At 37.2% G+C, this 27,038-nt stretch overlaps 1 protein-coding gene across 1 annotated transcript in view; it reads left to right on the top strand.

Moving 5' to 3' along the window:
• LOC122747036 (ABI family member 3 binding protein) overlaps positions 1–26,687 on the top strand; it is a 313,537-nt gene extending 286,850 nt beyond the window's left edge. The window contains 6 exon segments of the mRNA XM_043993253.1: positions 3,462–3,570; positions 21,676–21,755; positions 22,679–22,708; positions 22,946–23,107; positions 24,768–24,890; positions 26,166–26,687. Of these exon segments, the coding sequence (XP_043849188.1) occupies positions 3,462–3,570; positions 21,676–21,755; positions 22,679–22,708; positions 22,946–23,107; positions 24,768–24,890; positions 26,166–26,281 (620 nt within the window). The 3' untranslated portion in view covers positions 26,282–26,687.
• Positions 26,688–27,038: the final 351 nt, after the last annotated feature.

Here is a 27,038-nt window from a genome sequence, read left to right as displayed (position 1 = left end):
CTGAAAACTTAGTCATAATAGACATTTTAAAAAGGGAAGGTTAAAAAAAGGTAAGGGGATAAAAAACTAGGGTAATTAGTTACCACATAAATTGAGAGTTGACAGTACTATAATTTATATAACTTGTTAAGGTTTGTAGAAGCAGCCTGTCATAGTGGACGGAGGATTGGCCTTAAAGTCAGAAAGACACTTGCTTTGAGATATTGGGCAAGTCAGATACCTATGTGTATCCTATGTATGATTATATGATTATATGATTATATATGATTATATCCTATATTACATATGATTATATCCTAGTTACGTGACCCTTGGCAAATCGTTTAACCTCTAGGCAAATCTCAATGTGACTTTAAGGTGCAAAGAAGGTACCAACCTGCACTGGTAGAGTGAGTTTACTCATAAGTAACAGTTCCTTTCCCTATCCTTTAATGTTCCTAAAGAGCTTTCTTCATAAACACCCTGGAGGTTAGATAATGCAAGCATTATTGCCATCATTATTTAGATGAAGAAGCTGAAGCGCTGAAAGGTGATGTGATGTTTAAAATCTAAATTGTGGTCCCCAAAAATCAGAAGCTTCAGCACCAGTCTAGCCTAGAGTTCCAGCCTGGTTGGATTCTTCCTGAAGTCCTCTTCTAGGGGCCTGCTTTAACCAGGAACACACTAGCAAGCTGTTTGTGGAAGCTTTTTATAGATCTGGAACAGAGGTGGTCCTTACACACTGCTTCAAGGTGATTGGTTGTCGGCATCCAAATCCATTTGGTCTTTGAAGGTGTTCTCAAGTTGAGTTCACAGTCTAGCTTCTGAGAACAATACCTTCTTAAGGGATAGCCAGGTGTGATTACAACCCAATTAACTTGAAGTAGGCTTAATCAGCAGTCAATCACCCTCACTTGATTCAATCAGTATAGATTAATCTCCAGGTGGGTCTTTGAGTATCTGCTAAATCCCATTATTTCATCACAGTGAAATGACTAGTGATGGATCTTAGCTCAGAGTTCTACCCAGGGATTTGTGCTCAGGCTTTAGACTCCTAAAACTAGTGTTCATTCCCATTATACCAAACTGTGCTTTGCTCTATATTTAAGAGAAAGGATCTAAAGTTGTTCAGACATGCTGCTTTAGGAATGGTTTAAAATATAACAATAATGTACACATATGTGTGTGTATCGGAGAGCTTGCTCAGAAAATTTTTACTGATAGGAAGGCATGATCAAAAGTTTGAAGACCACTGGTATAGAGTTGGTCTAGAAAAGGGGTGTCAAATTCAAATAAAAACAGATTCCTAAAGGACACATATTAACTTAAAAAACACAAATTAACATCTATATTGTATTGCATCTTATTTATTTTGTCAAATGTTTCCCAATTACATTTTTATCTGATTCCTGCTGCACTCAGGAATTTTATGAGTCTTAAGTTTATATTTATTTATTTGCAAATAAGTACATTTATTTACTTGTAAATTATAAGCTTATACAGTTCAATACTAATACATTACATATAACAATAAAAGTAAATATAAATAAATATCTGCATATAACATCAAAAACACATAAAATATAAATTGGGAAAATGAGCAACATTTAATAAACTATTTTAAAATGTTAAAAAATTGGGGGCAGCTAGATGGTGCAGTGGATAGAGCACTGGCCCTGGAGTCAGGAGTACCTGAGTTCAGGTCCAGGCTCAGACACTTAACACTTACTAGCTGTGTGACCCTGGGCAAGTCACTTAACCCCAATTGCCTCACTAAAAAAAAAAAAGTTTAAAAATTAAGTTGTATAGCATAATAACTTTTAAAAGACTTCCTTGACTAAAATTGGAGAATATATGCCTATCACAGGCATTTGTTTTTAATCTTTTTTAGCCGGGGGGGGGGGGGGGGGCAGGGCAATGAGGGTTAGGTGACTTGCCCAGGGTCACAGAGCTACTAAGTGTCAATTGTTTGAGGCTGAATTTGAACTCAGGTCCTCCTGAACCCAGGGACAGTGTTTTATCCACCGTGCCACCTAGCTGTCCCTGTTTTTAATCTTTTAACCAAGTTTTGCACCTTAATTTGACCTCCCCACCACATATTTTTATCTCAACACTACTAACAGAAATCTAAACTAAATTACCAAGACATCTAATATGGTCTTCCTACTTCACCTAATATTCAACCTCTCTGGAGAGAGGTGATTTCTTATTTCTTTCTTTCATTTGTATTCTTTATTTTATTTATAGCATTTGAAAAGACAAAGCTGTAGCTAAAGTTCAAAGCAAGAAAGAATAATTAGCTAATTCAGAAATGGTACAATAATATTCTGAAAACTGAAATTATGAAGAATGATGTCTTCTTTGTTTAGAGCTGAGAGTACATAAAAATACTTTCTGGCATGAAATTCAGATTTACTTGTGGAAATGTTGACATACTTTTATTAGCCAAGAATATTCATCAAGGCAAGAGCTCATTCTTAAATAACTGTGAGAAAAGAGTGTAAGCAGAGCACAGTTTATTTTGTTAATTTATTTTTCACTAAGAACATTTGTCAGAGTTAGGTTTTTTAATAGCAATAAGTGTGTATGCTTAGACTGCCCCCCACTAAATTGTAAACTCTTAAGGCAAGTGTCAACTTCCCTACTTCCCACGATACCTAATACCTAACTTTGCACACAGTGTTTTTACAAGAGCTATTATTGACTGTCTGATTTGTGGTCAGAGACATAAGCTGCCAAGACCCACAGCAATAATAGCAACATCTTACGTTTTAACCAGTAGCCAACATTTTTGAAATGTGTATCAAGCAGCTACCAAAGTTCTTCCAAGTGTACATTCCTGAAAAATGTAAATCATGAAGTACAATTCCAATTTGGAAATGATCACTTACAACCTGGAGCAGATGATGGCACAGCAGATAGAGTGTCAGGCCTGAAGTCAGGAAGACTCATCTTCCTGAGTTAAAATCTGGCCTCAGACACTTACTAGCTGTGTGACCCTGAGCAAGTCACTTAACCATGTTTGCCTCAGTTTCTTCATTTGTAAAAATGAGCTGAAGAAGGAAATGGCAAGCCACTCTAGTATCTTTGCCAACAAAACCCCAAATAGAGTCAGGAGGAGTTAGAAATGACTAAAAAACAACTCAATATCAAAAACCTGAAGAAGGGAAAAGATCTTAGATTTGGTATCTAATTGTTTCATTTTAATCTTATGGAGTAATTATTATAGTAGAAAGAGCACTGCACCTGGCATCCAAATATGGGTACAAATCCTCTTTCTATTACTTATATGAAACACAACCTCTCTGTGACTCAATTTCTTCAACTGTAAAATGATGATGATGATGATGATAATAATAATAATACTCTACCTACCTTGAGATTTTTGTAAGGAAATTGCTTTGTAACCTTAATTTTTATATCCATGTGATGTTGTTATTATTAATTATTTGATTGCTTTTGTCTTTTTTATTTTTTTTTAGAATATGAAGTTAGATCTAAAGAAAATGGAGCACCTACTGGGAAGAAGGAGTCTGTTCAAACTACAAATCAAACCTTCTCTACAATAGAAAATCTAAAACCAAACACCAGGTAAGGCAATTTACTACTTTCTAAAAAATTCTAGTGGACATCAATTGATAGAATGTTTGCGTCAGGTAGCAATAGAATATAGGTCACTTCAGTGTTCTGTGACAATGTATACTACAGTAGATGGCACTCTTGGAAAAAGCTTGGAGATGCTGGAAAGAGTGCTGGGCTTAGAGTGTGACCTGCGTTGAATTCTGTCTCCATCATTTACTAATTGTATCGTCTCTGGGCTAGTTATTTAAATGTTTTGAATCTGTTTACTCATCTATAAAATAGGAATAACAATAACCATAGTACCAACCTGGAAGAATTGTTGTAAGCATTAAGTGAGTACCATATGTTTCATTATTAAAGGGAGACAGATCATTATATCCAATGACAAATAAGATTCCTCCTTTTTTTAATGAAAAACATTTTTTCCATGTATGGTATTAAAACATTTTCAAAGCTGTAATGTATATATCATAAACTAGATTATGGTACAACTAAAAAAAAATTCAGACAAGAAAAGGAAAAAAATTCAAACAAGAAAAATGCCGATAAAACCCAATCTTTCCAATCCCATCATTACTTGAAAATCTATTTCCTAACCTTTCGATCATTTGCATTTCTCTTCTCTGATCCCTCTCCTGTATCTTCAAGTCATTGATTTGGTTTGGTTTTTGTGATTTTTTTTATTTTATATCACAGTCATTTCCCAACATGTGCTTTTCATTTTGAGCCCTCCCTTGGAATGATGAAAAAATGAAGTAGAACTAAAAGACCACAGGGCCCTTGTCTCACATCACATGCATGTTCATCACACATAGCTTTTACACCCCTCTAAAGAGATGAGGGTCATGCATTTCATCATCTTATCTGAGGGATTTCTATTAGTCATCACAATTAAGAGTTCAGAGGCCTCAGTATTGTTTTCATCTACATTAGTGTGGTCACTGTGTATATACATGTTCCCTTGTTGTTGTTGTTGTTGTTGTTGTTGTTCAGTTGTTTCAGTCATGGCCCATTCTTCATGATCTATTTTGGGTGTTCTTATCAAAGATTCTGGAGTGGTTTGCCATTTCTTTCTAAAGTTCATTTTATAGATGAGGAAACTGAGGCAAACAAGGTTATGTGACTTGGCCAGGGTCACATAGCTAGTAAGCCAGATTTGAACTTATGAAGATGAGTCTTCCTGACTTACAGGTCTGGCACTCTATCCACTGCATCACCTGGCTGCTCCATATATTCTCTTGGTTCTGCTTAATTCATTCTGTATTGGTACACAAAAGTCTCCCCCATATTTCTCTGAAGTCCTCATATTTATCATCTCTTAATGTTCATTGGTATTCCATTTCTTTCATATACCACAATCTGTTCAGCCATTACCCTGTTTGTGAACAACAGCCATTTCTGATTAATTCCTACCACAAAATCTTGATATCTTTTTTCAAATAAACAAAACCCAACCAGGAAGAACTTGTCTGTGGGACATAATTTAGCAATAGGAGGAGAAGGACTTTAGATCTAGCAATAGTAAGCTTTAAAAAAAGTTCCGTTTTTCAAAGAAAAAAATCTATGGTGGGTACCAGGTTTTCCATGGCCTTCTGTGCTAGAAATCCTTAGTTCTAGACTAAAAGGGATGTATTGATTTCCTAGAAGTACTTTTTCTTGAAAAGACATCTTACATTTTTAAGCTACACAAGAAAAAATGACAAATATTAATTTTTCTTAATGGCCATGAGTGAAGCCAAAATCCACATATCATTCAGTAAAAGCCTATTTGATGAACTTCATTCTGTTTCCTTAGCAAGAAGGAGGGCAATTGAGAGCAGAAGAAAGCCTGCTCTATACTAGAATGTATTTTTAGATGGGTGTAAAAAGAAAAGGGTTATTTTATTTTAACTTCTTAATAAGCAGATTTGGGCTTAGGGAGGTTGGATGAGTTTTCCCTCCATTTCCTGCTTTTTATTAAGCTTAAGTAAAAAAAGTTCAGTACAGTTTGGTATATTCATTGACTGGCATCCAACTCAGAAAATGTTCATTGTGTTCCTTTTCTAAATAAGGAAAATTAAAACTCTGACCCAAATAGACATTACTATGTTAACCCTGTTTCAATTCAACTAATGGCTTAAATTAGATCCCTATAATTCATTCACATATGCAAGTACCTATAACAAACAAGAACCTAACACATGGTTTAGCAAGGATGTTACTTGGACATCATAAGGAACTAGGTGAAATGTAGGTACAAGAAGAAATTCTACACCTGAACTCCATTTCACTCTGAAACCAAAGAGTAACCAAGGCCAGAAAAATTTCTCCCAGATGCCTGATGAGAATGCTTTGGGAGCCATGTTGATTTTGACTGAAATTTTCATGGTGAAAAGAACATGGTTCTTCCCTCCTTCCCTCTCCCCACAATGAGGTGGAATCTGCTTATCTCTTATTCAAACAATCCCACCCATACCCCAATCTGACACCAGTTCTCTATTTTCCCCTGCTCTAATAGGCAATCCAAGGAATGACTCCAAACCAGGATTAAGGATAACCCTACCTGGACTCTTCTTGGGGAGGAATTATATTTAGTCAAGACAAAAGATACCCAGGCTCAGTAATATCATCTGCCAGATGATACTAAATTAGGAAAACTTTGTTTCCCTTTGCTTCATGAAAATATCATTTTATATATGCTGTTTCTTAAAGATTATTTTTTAAGTTTAGAGTTGTAAAATCTTATGTATAATGCCATCCAACCAAATGGTCAAAGAGAGATAATTATATTGGCAGTTATTTAGAAACAGGTTCTGATTGGAAAATTCTTTGGGGAGTTGTGTTTGAAACCTGAAATGCATTTTCAGTAAAACAAGGTTCTAAATGGTGGTTGGGTCCCCAGAACTTGCTACAGAACAATTTTGAGCTGTCATCTGAACTATAATTTATAACATTTTAATGAACAAATTCAGCATCAATTCTAATTCGGGCTTTTTTTCATGCCAGTGGCATCAAAGGGTTTAGGATTCTGAGGTCGTAAAAACCTTAGTTTTACAAATGAGAAAACTGGGGCCCAGAGAAGTCAAATGTTTTGCCCATTAACAGAAAGGAATAAATCAATAAGCCTTAGTTTGATGTCAGGTTTCCTACCTCCAATTCAAGCGTATGATATTGTCTCTGAAGCTCCAATATTGGGGAAATAAAAACTTGGGTCCTTTATCTATGTGGGTAGCTGCTAAGTCAGATTGCCTGTGCTTGTATAATTTACATTAGCATTTCCACAGATGCATGCATGATGTCCTCATGATGAGTACTTGCTCTTTTGGTGAAGCTCACAACCTCCTCATCCTATGTTATTCTGATTTGCGATAGGAGTGAGGACTGGATCTGTGACATCATTGGCATAGGGAACTCTGGTGAGAAAACCCCCTCTCCCAGCCTCAAATGAGAAATCAGAGAAGGCTGGGGTCCAAATCTGCCTCCAAACTCTTAGTTACTTGCATGAATCCCTCTGAGATTCAGTTTTTTTACATGTAAAACAGGAGCAATAACATTCCTAGTACCGACTTCAAAAGTTTGTTGTAAAGATCACATAAGATTAATCCCTTTTGCAAACCTTCAATGCTATATAAATGTCTATCATTATTATCTCCGAAACCTGTCCACGTCAGTTACTAGGAAGTCTTTCCTTATGTTGAACTGAGATCAGATATCATGTATCGTCCACAATGGTCCTAGTTTGACCTTCTAGGAATAACTATCTATGGTGAAACATTCCTAAATAACCAAATGTATGTTTGTTTAAAGGGGCAGTGGACAAAGTGCCAGGCCTGGAGTCAGGAAGACTCATCTTTCTGAGTTCAAATCTGGCCTCAGACACTAGCTGTATGACCCAGGGTAAATCATTTAATCCTGTTTGCCTCAGTTTCCTCATCTGTAAAATGAGCTGGCGAAGGAAATAGCAAACCACCCCAGAATCTTTGCCAAAAAAAAAAAAACCCAAATGGGGTGACGAGAGTCGAACGTGACTGAACAACAACAAAAACCTTGTTTAGTTATTTCATTGAGAATATGGATAATAGTTAGTATACCAGCCATTCTTTTTTCCAGGTTATCCCAAACAGGATTTATTTCTATCATGCCCCAACTATAAATCAAGAGTGAGCATAATAAAAAAAAAACCTATAAAATAAAGGTGAGGTATGTACAGTATGCAACCACCAGATGGTTTTTATTAGTTTGAAAGAATGGCTTCAGTCAAATTTCAACACGTTGAAAAAATTTGGAACATAACATTTGATTTTTAAAACAGGCAGATTTTGAATTATTGCAGTCAGAATTCCCCTTCAGGGGTCTGGAAGTCCCCACTACAAAACCTGTTTATAGCAGCTCCTGAGAGATTGGTTCTATGTTCCCTGGGCCCTGATCTGCAGAACACGTTCCACATGAGAGGGGCATGTCAGGGTCCTGGGTTTCTTGCTAATTTTATTAAGATGTGAAAACTAACATCAGTCACCGACTAAATCTATTAGCATCAGGTAACAGGAACTATGAGAACTCTTTAGCACGCACTTGAGAAGTTTAAGTAGATTCCCTGGAGCTAGCGCCTCCTGCTGGCAAGAAATGATGACTGCTCTACTTGGCCCATTCTTGAAACAAAGTGGAAACAGGCCACACTCTCCCTTTGCTTTCTCACCATCTGATTTCTTTTTTCCTTTAGCTTCTCAATCGCCTATTTTATTGTATAATTTTTGTTCATCCTTGAGGGCTTTAAAAGATGTTTCTTGGCTCTCTGATTTCATATGTGTCCGTTCTCCTTCTAATACATATCAGAACCACTAGACCCTTTCTCATCTTGTGCCATTCTTGTTGACATCTTTCCATAAGCTCTTCAAAGAGAATCTTTCCAGTATATTGGAAGGTTCTCTTCTGATTTCCTCTCTATGTCAATGGACCTTTCAGGCTTCCATTCTGCTGTATCAACTTCTTTTCTCATGAGTGACCCATCTCCTTTACCAGTTACAAACATTCTCAATAAGGTCTTTTATGTCACTCCCTGGACAAAAGTTATCAGGAACATGTTACAATGTCTTAACACCCACTATTCATATTTTCATTTCCCACTGGATTATTTATTTTAACTTTTCTGAGATAATAGTTCTTAGAGATGACATTTATATAATGTAGTTTTATAAATTAAGTTTTAAATTATATAAATAAGATTTATATCATGCTGTATATATATTATCTCACTTAATCTTCACAATAAGCCAATGAAATAAGTTCTATAGGTATTTCTATCTTTATTTTAGAGATAGGGAGAGAAACTGGACTCATGATTGATATAGAGAACTTCTTAGTAAGGAAATTTCCTCAACTAATGAAGCTCCTTACTTTCTTTGTGGCAGCAGTAGCATCATCATCAACAACAACAACGACAGTAATAGTAGAGGAGGAGGAGGAATAGGAAGAATTTGTAGATGAGGGAACTGAAGTTCAGAGAGATTAAATGACTGGCCTATGATCACATAGGTAGTAAGCATCAGAGAAAGGATCTAAATCCAGCTCTCCCTAACTCCAAGTCCAGGACTTACTACTCCACTGCCTCCAATGAAGAGAATGATGTTCCAAGATTTACAACTGCATAACGTCCCTAGGAAAATACTGGAATTAAAGAAATGGCCCTTTGCAGTCGCAAACACCTTGGAATCACTGAAAGCAGCAATTTCCCAATGAAAATATAGCCCAATTTCCTCCTACCACTCACATCTTGTCCCAATTAATCATCTATTTGCAGCCCTTGACCAAGTGTAATCTTCACTGATGAAGATAAAAGAAACATAGATATATTAATAGCTACTTAGTGTTTTCTGATCATAAAATACCTTATATATTTTTTCAGTTTGGTCCCTATGTGATGAATAATGTACCCATTAATATACCCTCTTTAGATATGAGTAAACTGAGGTTCAAGAGTGTGACTTGCCTGAGATAACATAGCAAGTAGTTAACAGGGCCAGGACTCAAACATGATTTTTTTATTCCAGTTCTCTTTCCACTATATTACAAAAATACAAATTTATGACTTTCCAGTTATTCTCTCCCTCTGAAGCACTTTTTTATTTGGGTTCCTAATTAGTTCTAGGATCTTCTGCATTAGATGTTTAGAAGTTGTGTGACTAAGCAAGCAAAAAACTGCTGATTCTGGCAAAGAATTTGATTTCCTTATTCCTCCAGTCTCTGTTTTCATAATTCTGCAGAACTAAGTCCATGTGACTGTCACTTGATATACATGCAGCCAAAGAAATAAGCAAATTAGAAGATCAGGGTCCGAAGTAAAATTGTGAAGTTCCCACATCAAGAGGGGAGAGGGGTCTGTCCTTTCCTCCTCCTCCTCCTCCTCCTCCTCCTCCTCCTCCTCCTCCTCCTCCTCCCTCTTTCAGGTACTCAGAATTGTCTGCTCTCTTCCTAGCAAACCTAACAGCTAACTGATAACAGCTTAAAGTATGACTTCTTCCAGAGGGAGGAAGGAAGAGAGTACCACAGCTGGGTTCCTGAAATCAAACAGAATTTGAAGATAGAATTAGAGAATCAAATTACAGAATCATGAACTATTGGAGCCAGAAGGGGGTTTTTTATGTTATCTAGTGTTAGTCTAAACAAGCCTCTTGTTTTACACGTGAGGAAACTGGCAGGGTGATATTAGGAACATCAACTTCTCAATCAAGAAAACTAGTTTCAGTGCTAGGTCTATCGCTTACTAGCTTTGTTACTTAACCAAGTCACATGGTTAGATCAGACTATCTTCAAGGTCTCCTCTAATTCTATCCTTCTGTGATGTCCAGGTTAGGCCTGGAGTCAGGAAAATTTGGATTTAAATATGGCCTCAGACACTTACTAGCTGTGTGACCCTGGGCAAGTCATTTAACCCTGTTTGCCTCAGTTTCCACATCTGTAAAGTGAACTAGAGAGGAAATGGCAAACCATTCCATTATCTTTGCCAAGAAAACCCCAAACGGGGTCATGAAGTGTTGAACACAACTAAAAAATGACAACAATAAATGATGTCCCGGGAGTATGAGTAATTTGTGTTAGGTCATTAGGTTCAGAAATGGGCCAGAATTTGAACTCAACTTTTCTTATTTTCTGTGTGATTTTTCTCCAATATTATAAAATTGGGAGAGAGTGAAGGCCTTCATTAGTAGAGAGTGTCCCCTATACCAATGACCCTAGCTCAGTTCCTATCCCTTAGATGAATGCTACTACTAGTGATCTTGGACCCTATTCATGATGCCTGCTGCCTTCTCTATATACATGTAATATCAGCTCTGTCACAATCATTTATCACAGCCCCCCCCCTTTGAAAATTATTGCTCAAGAGAGGATTTCAGTGCTTCATCTTGAAGTTTACATAGAGAGCTTGGCACCTGTAAGACTTACCAGGAGCCTAAACCCACCCCCCCACACACACACACACATGCACACCCTTCCCTTCCAAAATTCTAGAAAAAGTCAACTATATTCACTGCCTCCACTTTCATTCATCTATTCCTCAGCCCTGTACTGCTCTCCATAGAGTCACCAATGACTAGAATTACCATTGCCAAACTAGTCAGTCATTTTTTTTTTTTTTTTTTGCTGGGGCAATGAGTGTTAAGTGACTTGCCCAGGGTCACACAGCTAGTAAGTGTCAAGTGTCTGAGGCCGGATTTGAACTCAGGTCCTCCTGAATCCAGGGCCAGTGCTTTATCCACTGCGCCACCTAGGTGCTCCAACCAGTCAGTCTTTTTTTTTTTTTTTTTGGTGAGGCAGTTGGGGTTAAGTGACTTGCCCAAGATCATACAGCTAGTTAAGTGTGCCAGTGCTCTATCCACTGCGCCACCTAGCTGCCCCATCCAGTCAGCCTTAATGCTCATTCTCCTTGACTTTTCTGCTAACTATTGACCATTCCCTCCCTCCTTCTGCATGAACTGCCTTCCCTTAGCTTCAGTGACAATGTTTTCTCCTGGTTCTCTTTCTAACCCATCTTCCTGCTCATCGGGGCCTCTGTCCTGATTCATCTCTTTCAACCCTCTAAGCTTGAATATCTCCCCAAATCTCTGTCCATGGCCCTTTTCTCTCTCCCTCTTGCTCTTCTTCCCGCCCTCCCTTACCCCCTCACCCCTTCCCTTTCTTTCATTGCAGTCACTCTCTTATCTTCATTTAATCATATCTGTGCAGATGACTTCCAAATCCATATCTAATTCCAATCTCTTTTAGAAGCTCCAGTCTGACAGTTCTAGCTGCTCTACATGACACCTTCACCTACATGTTCCCCAGCACCTCAAATTTAGTATTTCAAAATTGAACTTTCATTTGCCCCTAAATCTGCTCTTCCTTCATCTCGATCTACCTCATGCCTGAAATATGCAGGGATCAGCTCTCAATTCTTGTTCTTGTTGTTCAGTCAATTCAGTCACGTCCAACTCTTCATGACCCCATTTGGGGTTTTCTTGGCAAAGATACTGGAGTGCTTTGCCATTTCCTTCTCCAGATCATCTTACAGATGAGAAACTGAGGTAAACAGGGTTAAGTAACTTGCCTGGGGTTACACAACTAATAAGTGCCTAAAGCCAGACTTGAACTCAGGAAGATGAGTCTTTCTGACTCCAGCCCAGGCACTCTATCCACTGTGCCACCTAGCTGCCTACTTACAGCTCTACGACAATGAATTTAGGAGAAGAAGATTTAGTCCTAGTAGAATGTGACTGTCTAAAAGAAGGGTTCAGGTTTTTCTTTTCTTTTTTTCATACTTTGGCTCTTTATCTGTTGTACACATCTTTCCTCTATGTCCTTGCAACTTCTACTAGGCTGTAAGTTCCTTGAGGATAAAGACAGGTCTTTTTTTTTTCATCTTTATATCCCCAGTGGCTAATATAATACCTTGTACATTACAGGCACTTCATATGTATATATGGTTATTTTAATTGAATGGGATACAGTGTATTAAAATGGAAATACAGATATCTGGGTTAAATGACCTTGGGTAAATCACTTAACATCTCTCAGTCTCAGTTTCTTTGTCTGTAAAAAATGAAGGCTTTGGACTAGATAGAAAATGTATAAGATAGCTTCCAGCTCTGACATTCTCGAAAGTCTAAAAGGACAGTTGGAGTTGTGAAACTTGACTTATAGGGGAAAAAAAGAAAGGACTAGAACAAGAACAAAACCCAGGTTTTCTGAATCGCACCCCAGTCCTGCTATGTAGTACCATTTCTATGATTTTCCAGTGTGCCTGAGTCATACCAATTCATACCAAATAAATCTTGTCCAAATCACAAAGGTGCCATGAGCACAAACTTTAGCAACAGCATTTGATCAACCCAAATTTCCTTGATGAACTGGCTTGCCAGGATGTCTGGACACACAAAAATCTCTGTGTACTGGAAAGCTATTTAAGTCTACCATTCTCTCTTTGTGATCCCATATTTCTCTTCTTTGTACGACTGGAAAAAATAGGAATTCAATGTGTGTGCCAGAATTCCATGTGGTGTAGCAATTTCCTTTGGAAAAAGTACCCAGTACAGTAATTAAGATAAATCAAGTTTTCTTAATCTACACAAGTACTTCTATTGTCCTCTGTGGGTTTGGTGGATTTGGAAGGACAAATTTTTTCTAAAACATATAGTGTCTCTTTTAGAGGTCAAAGACAAAGGTAGCTTCAAGCTGTTGTTTACAATGGTACATTAAATATCTTTTGGCACCAAGCACAAGGTGAAAAAGAGACTTCTTGTGAATTCTGAATCTGGCTAAAAGAGACAGGCATGTGGAATAACCATTATGGGCTTTTCATCATTTCTTTGTGAAGTTCTGGTCTAAGATTCTTCATTAGCTTTTTCAATATTCCTTTTATTGTGCTTTACACAGAACTGGAGGCGGGGAAAAATGCCAAAGGATCTTAGGTTTTCCTTATAGGTACTACCAGTAACAGGCTAATTCCTGCCTGGTTTAAAAAAAGGGGAAAGAAGTCAAGTTCATTATTCACTATTAGTAACATTTCGTCAGTATGAAATTTCATTAGACCATAAAGAGAACTTCTTCTTTCACACTGTTATATAGTTGAAATTTATGAGTCCTTAAGGGGAAAAGGAAGGTGCGCAGTTCTCTAGTTAAGCCTTTCTACAGAGCAGCATTCTGTTCCCATGTTCCTAACTGGGAACTGATTAAAGTTCATGGGCTTCCACATTTGTTTCTCTTCTCTTCTTACCCCAACTTCAGTAGATCCTTTTCTGCTCTGGAATGATGATCCAATGATTGAAACCCTAGCAGAGCCATTGCTAGAAATCCTCTCATATGGAACAAAAACACTTGTGAAAGGAGAACGGGTGAAAAAGACAGTGGTGGAGGTAGGGAATGAGGTGGTAGCAAAATGGGAGCAAAGAACAGTGATCTTGGATGCACTGTGAGTATTTCAGTTTCTAACACCAAGTACCTGTCTGAACAGAGGAAACTGAAGGCACCCCTGTTTTCCCATCCTAAGTGTTCAAGAAATGCTCACTGGAATCATACAGGTGAAACAGTGAGCATGGAGTAATGGATAGAGAGCCGCTGTCAAAGCCAGGGTGACCTGGTTCAAGTTAGACTTCTGATATATATTTGCTTTGTGACCCTAATCAAGTCACTTGGTCTCTCAATCTTTAAAGCTATACAACTCTTTATTAGTTACAGAGAAGGTGCCCACCTATATTTATAGGGGGAATTTACTTATTGGGGAGCTCCCTATGTCAGTGAACTCACAGGTCATGTCCCTGTCCCTGTAATTGGAACCATCTATGGATGTATTAATCCATATTAATTGGCTGGTTTTCTATCAATACCTTGGAATGACTCTTACTATTCCAATCTATTATTATTAAGGCAACTGCTAGCACAGTGGATTAGAGCTTTGGGCCCAGAATCAGCAAGGCCTCAACTCACACACTTACCGGTAATGTGACCCTAGCCAAGTCATCCAACCTGTTTGCCTCAGTTTCCACAGCTGTAAAATGGGGATAATAACAACATCTACCTTACAGGGTTGTCATGGGGATCAGATGAGTTAATATTTGTTATAAAGGGCTTATTACAGTGCCTGGCACATAGTAAACATGATATATAAATGCTTATTCCATCTCTCCCTCCCTCCTGCCATTATCTTTCTCAACCTTGGTGAATTTCTCTCATGTACTCAGAAAATCCTACATGAAAGATTGGAAAAAGATTTTTTTTCTCTTTAGGGCAACTGAGAATGGGGAAGGGAGAAGGGGAAAGACATTCTTCAAAGGTCCCACATAAATAAAAAGTATATTTAAATTTGTGGGATTAAAGAAAAATATAAAATATAAAGATATTCTACCCACTCATTTAAAAACTTTAAAAAACAGGAAATAAAGAATTATATTCAAGAAGTGGAAGAAAATACCATATATATATATATATATATATATATATATATATATATATATATATATATATATATATATATATATATATATTTCAGTTCCATTGTGTAATTTAAGATTCTAAATGTGGATTCTAATATGTTCCCCCAGTTTTGGGGGAAACTGACTAAAATCACTGATAAAACGAGTTTAGGTTTTTAAGGGTTTGTTGGAAAATAGAAAGAAAAAGATTGAGAACAGAATTCCAACAGCCTGGCATTCCTATCTTTCCTCAAATTTCCTGTGAAGTCCTCTGCCGCCGCCACCACCAAGTCAGGAACCCAAAAACCAAGAGCTCTCCGCGCAGGCTCCCTCTCCTCCTTCCTGTCTCCTCCCAGAAAATAGGAGGCTCCTCAAGTTGATTGGCTGGTAGCCTTGATAGACAGCACCCATGAGCAAACGTCATTTCCTGACGCCAAGGAAAAGCCACAATGCCTCTGAGGCATTTTCCTCATGGTGGAGCTTTCCCACAGCAAGTCTCCAGTAGGTGGCGTCATTCCAATCATTACACCATTTTATAACCAGTTAACATAAAGGAGGATGATAAGGGAGTTGTTAAAAGGAAAGAATGAGAAAGGCAGCCAGAAGGTAAAAGCCTTGAATAAAAGAGAATAAAGAAGGAATTGTTAGATTCTGGCTTAAGGCACCCAGACATCAAAGTATCTTATCATAGACTATCACTGCCTTCTTAAATTTTGAACCAACCCTGGTTTCTGCAATGAGAAGAAACACTTCTGGCTTACCTCTTCCTCTTTGACACCCAGCCTCCCACAAGTTCCAAGTATAGAAGGAAAAAAAAAATCTGTTTTTCTATGGAATTCTGATTCTACAGCATGTTAATAGAATGACAGATTCTAAAGCTAAATTTGAAACTTTTTAGATATGGTTTATGGTTCTGTTGATATAACTCTCAGGACAAAATCACTTTAACATTCTAAAACATGTCAGTTTCCCCTTACCTTGTTTTCTTTTGAGAGACTATGGCTGTCCCCATCTATAGTGTTTACTCACAATATAATTTCTACTTGTGACACCCCTTCTCTAGGAAACTTACCAAGTCTATAAGTTGAAGAGAAGGCGTGAACTTGTTTTGATAGAAGTAGTTTCCTCACCTTGGATTTCCCTCCGCCAATAAAATCACAGATCTAATCATCATCACTACCCCCTAACAGAATTAACCTGGTCTACCTTTCCTGTCATTTGGCCATGTTGGGCACTTCCATTATGTGAAGCTCCAGGACCTTGGACATGGAACCTTTTGACTTCCTGCTTTATTTAATTACTTCTTTGTTTTAACATACCTGAAGTCCCCCGTCCCATCAGTCAGCCTGTATAGTACTTGATAACAGTCATCACATTCAGACATGGACCTATCTCCACTGTGACAAGGGCATTGCTCTCTTGTCAACAACCACATCTTATTGAGCTGACTCGTGTGACCATTCAGAGTCACTTCATCTCTCTGGACCTCAGTTTCTCTGTTTGTAAAAATGAAGGGATTGGATTAGGTGACCAGCTCTAAGTCTTTTGATAAGATCCAATAAGTGAAAAGAAAAGCAGATACCTGTAAGGAGCCAGGGACAAGTCAGAAACTTTTCTTATGGATATGGCAGTGGCTCCTTAGACCCAATCCTATTGAATGTTATTATTTTTCCTTGTCATTAATTATTAATGTTAATTATTAGCTAGGTGATGTTGATTAAATAATTAGTAATAATAACTAGAATTTATACGGTCTTCAAGTTTTGCAAAGCGTTATACACACACATATGTTATCTCATTTAATCTTCTCTGTTACTTGAAAGGTATGCAGGGAAGGGGTTAGAATGAATAATGGCAGTGTCAGAATAGGATCTAAAGTAGGAAGAAGAAAGACACCATCTCTCCCCTCCCTACCTACCTCCCCCCCTCCCCAACTAACTTCCCCTTCACTCCTTGCTCATATTCAGTTTCCTCTATAGTGAATCTAACTAGACCCTTAGCATGCTTCTTTTCCTTCCTAACCCTGGTCTCTGGCAAAAGCACAATCCACCTCTCCAGCCACTGTTCAAACACAGAACCTTATAGATAAAATTAGCTGGGTAGGTAAAATTCTAATCACTAACATAAATACTTCATAAAACCCATAGGAAAAAATATACTTTGGAAGGTGATACTGGGGTGTGGGAACCTGAGTTCACATCCTGCCTCAAACACTAAGTGACCCTGGGAAGACAGGAGGTGGGGGGATGAATAAGCATTTATATAGAGCCCATTATGTGCTAGGAATTGTGCTAAAAGCTTTACAAGTATTGTCTCATTTGACTCTCACAACAACCCTGAAAAGTAGGTGCCATTATTTTCTTCATTCTACAGATGAGGAAACTGAGGCAGATAGAGGCAAAGTAACTTATCCAGGGTCCCACGGCTAATAAGTGCCTGAGCTCGGATTTAAACTCAAGTCTTCCAGACTCCAATAGTCACTTAGCTTCCTCCTGCTTAAATTTCTTCATCTCTCAAATGGGATTAATAAGAGCACCTGCCTCACACAGTTGTAATGAGGATCAGATACGATAACATACATAAGGTACTATAGGTGCTCCATAAATGCTAGCTATTCTTAACATTCAACCAATAAGTAAACCAGTTCTGGGGCAGGAGAGGGAAATAAAGAAAGAAGTTAAACCATCTCTGCCCTTGATATTCTATCAGGAGAAAATGACATGTGTGTGAAGACATATACAAAGCATAAAAAGGTGAGAAGGCATCAGAGGTTGGGGACATAAGGAAAGGGATCCTTTGGGAGGAAGGGGTATAATTGAACTTTTAAGCAAACTAGAGATTCTAAGAGTCAAAGGTGAAGAGGGAATGTATTCCAAGAAAGGGGAGGGGCCAGCCTGGGGAAAGACCCCTAGAGAGGAAATCACGGCATCATAGATTCAGAGCTGGGAGGGTCCTTGAAGGTCATTGAGTTTTGGTTTTTTTGGGGGGTCATTGACTTTAATAGGCCATTCATTTTATAAATGAAGAAACTGAAGCTCAGAGAGGCTATGATTTTCCCAGGGTCACACAGCTCGCAAGTGCCTAAGGGAGGATTCAAACCCAATGCAAATTTTTATTGTGTGTATATATGCACATACAATATTTTTGGTTTTTTACATCTGAAACATTTTATTAATAGAAATGTCATTAAAGAGAGGAATTACCATATGGTTTGCTGCTCCACCTTTAGGACCATGGGCTTCTTCCATGTAACTAACTTGTAGCTAAAATCTTCTGTGTTGTTTATCCCATTAAAATGGGAGCTCATTGGGAGCAGGAACTGGCTTACTTTCCTATTTTTATTCCATGGTGCTTTGCACATCAGGGCAGCTAGGTAACAAAGCAGATAAAGTGCTAGGCCTGAAGTCAGACAACTCATCTTTCTGAGTTCAAATCTGCCCTCAGACACTTACCAGCTGTGTGACCCTGGGAATATCACTTAATTCTATTTGCCTCAGTTTCTTCATCTGTAAAATGAGCTGGAGAAGGAAATGGCAACCCATTCTAGAATCTTTGCCAAGAAATGGGGTCACAAAGAGTTGGACACGACTGAACAAGCTTTGCCCATAGTAAGCACTTACTAAATTCATTCATTCATGTATATACTTACATACCCATATGTATATACAAACTTCTCCATCCACTGTACCACCTGATAGCATCATGGCCCAAGGTGCTTGTGACCTAATTGAAGTTAGAACTATTTAAAACCAGTTGGGAAATACACTCTCTTCCCCTCTGGCTGCCTGCATCATTGGCCACTGAAGAAGAGAATGAGACTCTTCAGATATAAATCACACAATGAGTAAAGAGAAGGAGAATGTGCAACTATAAATTAGATAGTAGGGGAAGGTCAGAATAGTGAAACGCTACTTACTAACTATAGGATCTTAATCAAATCTCCATCTTTCTGAGCCCAAGTCTTTGTATATGTACAATGATAGGGTTGGCTTTTGATCTCTAAGGTCCCCTAAATCTATGATCCTCTGATTTGCTACCCCAAGAACTTTCTGCCTGTCTAGTTTTGTAATCTAATCAGGAAGAAATACATAGCCTTCCTTTTACCCCCTACAACTTCCTGGGCACTTCTGGGTGCACTGCCAAATAGACAGAGTTCAGACCAATTTCCTTCGTCAACTTGCCAAGCATTCTGCCTAAGTTAATGAGAGACATCTAATCAGTTCATGAGCATTTAAAAATGCATCAAGAAAACTGCAAAGAGGCCAAATATAATAGCAAAATGGAGGCAACACAAGAGATGATTCCAGCACTCAGACCTGGCTGAATTATTACTCTTTCGGCCACAGCCCAGAATATACCAACTGAAACTGTTTGTTCCTACTTGAATCAAAGTCCATATGCCTTTGATTATTATTTTTCCATGTTCAGTTCACCATAGCAATAATGGATCAGAGATTGTTTGGAGCTGTCAGCTCTGCTCAGCAAATCTTTAATCCTTAGAAAATTCCTTGTGTCCATGCCAATGATTGCTTAAATAAGATCTGAGAAGAATATTATGTTTCTTTGTGGTTTTAATTTAGTGGGGAGGGGAAAAGGGAAAGAATATTTTTATATACAAATAATTTATGGAGATAGGTGGTATATAACAAAAGTTCAGTTTCATATACAATCCATTTTTGTTCTTACTCATATACTAGAATATTCATGTTGTTGATTAAAAAGAACAATTTTTAGAAGCCAAGCAATGGATAGTAGATCACATCAGTGGAACATTTGGGCAGAGCTGTCACTAACATTTTTGGTGCTTTGCACAAGCAGCACATTAGGTGCCAGCAAATCAACTTGAAAAATAATTAGGTTTAAGGGATAATTCAGAGAAATCAAGGCAAGACCATGGACCTCTTCCTTTGAGAGAACGAGCCTGGGAGCTAATACTGGAGGCAAAATTGAGAGAAGAAAAGCAGAAGGATGGACCAGGGGAGGATCTCAACTGGGGTTCAGCTCAGGTGGAGGTGGTTAGGAACTCTGCTGTTTGATATCTTACTATTTAATTATTTTTCTTACCTCTGTGCTAAACTCAGTTGTTTCTACCAAATGACTGTAAAAGTGTGCTCTTTTTTTCTCTACAATTGGTACCCTGAAGCAAAGTTCCTGTCACCATGGTAACTAAGATTCCATGTGCAGTTGGATTTGCATGTAGATCTTTACTAATCAAAAACTGATCCCCTTTCCCCTGAAATGGGAAATAATTCTCTTGGACTTTTTTTTTGTTTAGCTCCCTCCGCAGATCATAATAATTTTCTTACTTCTAACAGTATAAAGGAGCAACTAGGTGGCACAGTGAATAGAGTACCAGGCCTGGAGTCCAGAAGACTCATCTTCCTTAGTTCAAATCCAGCCTCAGATACTTACTAGATGAGTGACCCTACACAAGTCACTTAACCCTGTTTGCCTGTTTCCTCATCTGTAAGATGAGCTGGAGAAGGAAATGGCAAGTCACTCCAGTATCTGCCAAGAAAACCCCAAATTGTGTCATGAAGAGATGGATGCAACTGAAAAACTGAACATTTTAAAGACGTTAACAGAAAATGAACAAAAGCTCTCTGCCCTTGACCCTTGGTCCTCTTTCAGAATTCACTTATTTCTATGCTTAGGCTTATCCAGAAGCCCATTTGTCAGGGATATATTGCTGGGAGATGATGGACTGGGTAACTTCTAAAGTCCCTTCCAACTTTTCTAATCTACGATCCCATAATTCCTTTCTTTCCTATATCCTATCCACAGCCACATTGGATAGGCTTTATACACAACAGTCAACTGATATGCAGTTGTTTAAGTAATGATTGAAATTGTATCAGTAATATTTTAATGTGTTATATTTATTGTTTCATCTGATATTTGCTCAAGTTTCCAGTGATTCCCTATTTATCGCATCTAAGTTAAAATCTTCAGCTGATCTTTAAAGCCCTCCACAATCTGACAACTGCATACTTTATCTCATATTAATTCCCTTCATGTATTCAGTATTCTAGATAAACTGGACTACAAGGTATTCCCTAAATTGGACACTCCATCACCTGCATTTACACAAGCCACTGTATCCAAACTACCTATAGATACCACTATATAGATTGCGCAGAAGTGTTGATCTCCATTGGTAAAGGGGATTCCTGTACTGAGTTCCCTCCACAAATGAAATCACAGTTCTAGATCAACATGAAAAACAAAAACAAAACCTACAGGCCACACTTAGGATTTGTTTTGTCTAGAGTTGGTCAGCCAATTCCACCAAGTGCTAAGCAAAGAAATGTTTTGGATAGTAAAATGAAAATAACATCATAGCATTGTTTAGAATACCTAACATGCTTCTTGTTTTCAAAGAACTTCTAGAAAACCAGCATTGTAATGAAAAGAGCACTGGACTCTGGCTTTAGGTCTTGGCTCTGCTAAGTACTTGTGGTTTGACTTTGGGCAAGTCACTTCATTTTGCTGGGCCTCAGTTTCCGCATCAGTCAAATGATTATGCAAGACTAGGTGATTTCTAAGATTCCTTCTCACACTAAATTCTGTAGTTCTGGTTTCAATAATATTTAGCACGTTGGTGATTTTCAAATGAAGACAGATTAGTAGGTAAATATTACTCCTTAACAGTCAAGGAAATATAAGCTTTCTTTTCCCTTTTCTCTTCACTCAGTTATGAATTCCAGGTGACACCCAAAAACCCTCTTGGTGAAGGCCCACCTAGCAAAACTGTGGCATTCAACACTGAATCAGGTAATCATATCAATGATTCCTAGTCATTTAGTCCAGTAGTCAGTGCTTTTTTGTCTAATGCAAAAACCAACAGAGGGAATTCAGGGTAAGCTACCAGTTATCAGGAATTAGGCTTTTTGGCCAAAGCACTAAAACTATCAATAGGGAGAAGCAGATGCACAAAGATGAATTCAGGTAAGTTTTTGTACATTTCTTTATCCCTCTTCCACTCAGGAAAATTCTTTTGCATCAGACTAAGTGACATTAAGAAAGAGTTTATGCTCAAATAGCCTGGATAATCCTTTGTACACTGTCAAACCTGGAATAAAATCTTCACGCACTATGAAAAATGTTACTGGGGGTCTGACCAATATTGACACCCAGAAGATCTTATTAGTTGGTCAGTTTCCTGACAGCTCCTATTAAAACTTAAAAGTGACTATTTTGTCATGATCATATAGATCTTGATAATATAGTTTGATGATAGAGAGCTATAAATGGACAATATTCAACTAATATTTATAAATAATAAATTAACAATTCAACTAATATTCACTAGTGATCAATATTCCTTGAACAATTGTCCCACCAACTGTGTAGCCTAACAGGCTGGTAACTGGTAGTATCTGCTCTTTAGGCTAAGTTAGAAACTTGGGTTCAATCTTAGCTATTTAGCAGATATTATAGTGGGCATGACAGCTGGTATTGAATGGCTGAGCCACATGCCATAGGGAAAAAGCTATGAGATGGTAGAAATGAACTTCAACACTTAAGAAAACTTTCCAAAAGCAAATCTAATTCAGTGTTTAGTTGGAGCAAGATATTTCATAAACAGTACTTTGTAGCAACTGTGGAATCCATCTTTTTTACTGTGATGTTAGATTATAATGTTGGGCATTATTTATATTTCACTGACTGACTCATGGTTTACCATTTTTCCCCAGCTGATCCAAGAGTGAGTGAGCCAATTTCAGGTAAGCATATTGCACTGAGTAAGCATACATCGGGACTTTTATTTAAACTACCTTAAGGAAACAAGGCATGAACCATAACTTTATTCATGTCTTAACATCTCCCACTTAGAGCTCTTGAGAGTTTCTGCCAGTCTAAATGTTTACCTAAACTGGAAAACAAACTTCAAATCTGTGATGCTCCAGGAACAACTTGGACATTTTGAAAATAAACTCAGCCTCTGTATTTCTCTTCTGCAGCAGGGAGAGATGCCATCTGGACTCAAATACCCTTTAAGTCAGACTCTTATTCAGAATGCAAAGGCAAACAGTATGTCAAGAGAACTTGGTATAAGAAATTTGTGGGTGTGCAGCTCTGCAATTCTCTGCGATACAAGATTTACCTGAGTGATTCTCTCACAGGTAAGGGCAAAAAAACACACCTTTCTGAGCTTTGCTCTTTAGTTTTCAGACATTTTACTCTTAATACCATGCTTAGCTGTGAATGACTTACCTTGGGCTTTTCTGCTAAGGAGTGCAAGTAATTGTAGGAGTTATGCAAATAAAAATATAGCACCTTTAATTAAACTATTACTGAAGCATTTTTTGATACTACATATCAAGGCCTTGATTCTCCCTTCTGGAACTACACACAAAAGAATTATTTCATAGGCACAAATATAGTCTCTTACCTAATAAATAGTAGCATTTATATTATAATTTTTGCCATAGTCATCTTTAAGAAAAACGTTCAGTAAAAAGAAAATTAAACATTAAATTAACTGTAAAAAAATAACATTTGGGTTGACCACTAATGTGGGGGAATGTCCTTGTCCCACCCATTACAATTTTATCTTGAAATATATAATATACATGCATGTGAAATATAATACTATTGCCATTTACTCAACTGGAAAAGGCTAATATCCTCTGATACAAATCTTTAATTTAGAAGATGTAAGCTACTGAAATGTAACTGCAAAGTTACCAAACACACCTTGAAAAAGGCTATTTATTTATAATGTATAACATGATTGATATCATTAGTATCACACTATTAACAAGCTTTAAAAGAATTTTTTTTGGAATGGTATTAACATTCCATCCATTAAAAGTAGAAACTAAAGCAGTTCCAAGGAAATAAACAAATGAATTAAAAGTCCAAGCTTATAGCTAATTGCTTTCTCACCTAGTCCATTCTTCCTACTTGCCCATTCCTTTTTTTTTTAAGTAATAAACATTTTTATTTATAGTCTTGGATTCCAATTTTTATCCTTCCTTCCCTCCCCTCCATGAGGCGGTAAGCAATCAGATATAGGTTATACATGTACAATGAAAACTTGAATAAAAGAAAGAAAAGAAAGTGAAAACTAGCATGCTTCAGTCTGTGTTCCATCAATATCAGTTCTTTCTTTGGAGGTGGATAATATGTTTCATCAATATTCCTTTGGCATTGTCTTAGATCGTTGTCTTGCTGAGAATAGTTACTACTTGCCCACTCTTGGTTATGTCACCTAACTCTCCTCTACTATGTAAGTGATCCCAATTTTTGTTAGGGTTAGTGATTTCCCTGCCTCTATAAGGATTAAATAATTATCCCCATAGTAATCTACTACTACAGAGTAGTTTCTAGTTAGCTAGGCTTTCTAACTAAGCAAGACCCTCTATTCCTTCAACATGCCAGATAATAAGACTTTCATTGTAGTTGGATCTAAATGTCCAAAACGTTGTTAAAGCCACAAAAAAAAAATAACTCAGCAACTTGGAAAAGATGAAAAAAAGGAAGTGGGACAGGAAACAACACTGGTCAGAGCACTGGTTACATATCATTAGCTCTGCGATGCTGGACAAGTCATTTAAACCTATGACTCAAATTTCAAACAAGTGTTTGATAAATCTTTTGCAGGAAGTATTGTAAAAGCATTTTTGTAAAATGTGAGGGGTGTGTGTGTGTGTGTGTGTGTGTGTGTGTGTGAGAGAGGGGGGGGGTTAATAGTCGAATAGACTCATATATTAGCAATATGTCCAATAAACCATACTGGATTAAATATTTTTCAATGTCCTTTTAATTTTGTCTATTCAGGAAAATTTTACAACATAGGAGATCAAAGAGGACATGGAGAAGACCATTGTCAGTTTGTGGATTCCTTTTTAGATGGCCGGACTGGACAGCAACTCAATTCTGATCAGCTGCCCATCAAAGAAGGTATTTCATTGAATCTCAAATGGTCTAATGGTCCTCGAAAAGTTTTGTTATAGTGAATAAAAAAAACTGTTTAAAAACTGAATGAAAAATGCACAACACATATATAGTTTTACATACACAAGGTACATCATCACAGTATAGAGATAAAATGCATGACAGAAAAAGCACTAAACTGGAAAAATAGGACTTCTAGGCCTGGCTCTGTCCATTAGCTTTCTTTTTAATCTTGGCCTAGTTACTTAAATCAACATGAACCAATCTGACACATTCCTTATCATTTGTAAAATGAATAGGCTACACTAATTACATGCCCTCCAATATCCTTATCAGTTCAAATAGTCTATGAGATAGAGTAAAGGTAGGTAGAGCTAGTGAAATTACTTCTTGTGCTCATAGGGATAAATAAGGTCCCTTGGCAAGATTCAACTGAACAAAATATTTATTAAGTACAGAACACCGTTAAAGGAAAATTCTATCAACAAAAAATTTGTTGACCTTTTAGTCATGTCCCATACCACCCTTCCACAATTTAGCAACTGAAATCTTGGCTCAACCAGAACCAAGTAAAATTATCTATAAAAAATGGTTATCTCACTTTAAGAAAATCTGAATCAGATATATTAGAGTGAATATTCACATTATCACAAGAGGTTCCAAAGGGTTTCTTTAAAGAGCAACCTTCCCTAATGTACTTTTAAATTCTTAAAATATACATGATTTTTCAAAAACGAAATCTGTGTATGAATTGAAGTGTGCCTACATGACCAATTATACTGAAATGACTCACTAGCTTTTGTTAGAACCAATATAGTACACTACTAAGGCATCGATAGTAGAGTATGTGTACATGCGTGTATGTATGTGTATATATGAGAGAGGAGGGAGAAACCAAAGGGAGAAGAAAGATTTCATGAAAAGTATTTTTAATTCATTTTAAATGTCAAATGCTAAATAAACAATTTTATCAGGCATGATTTGTTAAGCAAATTGATTTTTGTAGAACAATAAGAAGCTCCCTTTAGTATTTACAACAGGAACATGTTAACAAAAAATGTTCAAATGTGTGGGTATAGTAACTATCTTTTCATGGTCAATCAATCCTTCATACTACATGGCTAAATTTTAAAATACACCCTGAGGGCATTTTCAAGTAAAACATTGCTAACTAACAAGTGCTACATTTGATTCAGTACTATGACATACTCCACTATCAAAAGAGTAACAAAGTGTATAATGAAATTAAAGTGTGCTAAATTTATCTATTTGATTTATTAGGCTATTATAGAGCAGTTCGCCAAGAACCAGTCCAATTTGGAGAAATAGGTGGTCATACACAGATCAACTATGTCCATTGGTATGAATGTGGAACTTCAATACCTGGAAAATGGTAGATGCTGCAATAGTGATGAGAGATGTCTTCTTTTCCATCAAGGAAAAAAACTTGGAAATGTTATAGTATTTGTTCCACTTAAACCTTTTGTTTACTATGTATAGAAATTTCAAATGGAATTAATGGCAATATTAACTGTTTATTAATAGGCTGCTTACTATATTTATCAGGTTCTACAAAATCATTTAAATAAAGTAAGATATAGGCATTAACAGGAATTTGGGAAGCTGGCTCCCTGCTCATGGTATTTTAAGAGAAAGTTTGTATGTTATTTATCACAGTGTTGTAATAAATGTTTTGAGGCACTTTTATGGTAAACTTAAAGTATGATATGCATTAATTTTAAATATTCACTTTTATTACCTGTTTAGGTAACTCTACAAATTTCTATTCTCCCTCCCTTTATAATTAACTTTAACTTATTGGATCAAACTCTTCTTCAATAGAGCTGAAAATACAATTTTCCCAATATTTACATAATCCTCAGAAAGAAACAGTTGAATAAGCTTTTCTGGAAGAGCTTTGACACCTAGTCTTAACACACAATCAGATGTTTAGTGGAGATACTTGTCAAGTCTCGAGTGGAACTGTTAGGCAAGTTTCATTTGAGCAGTTCTGCATCACCTAATGCTCCGCAGAATTCAGAGTCCTGTTTACTTAAGAGATTCACTCTCTACCCATCAGCCTAGGCTGTAGTGTCTGGATGTATTTTTTTTTTCATCAAGCTTGAGATTTCCACTGTCCCTTGAAATAATTGT

This window comes from Dromiciops gliroides, chromosome 3 (genome assembly GCF_019393635.1).
Source record: "Dromiciops gliroides isolate mDroGli1 chromosome 3, mDroGli1.pri, whole genome shotgun sequence".
Taxonomy (NCBI): domain Eukaryota; kingdom Metazoa; phylum Chordata; class Mammalia; order Microbiotheria; family Microbiotheriidae; genus Dromiciops; species Dromiciops gliroides.
Note: the sequence above shows the minus strand (reverse complement) of the source record. Positions and strands in the feature narration are given on the sequence as shown.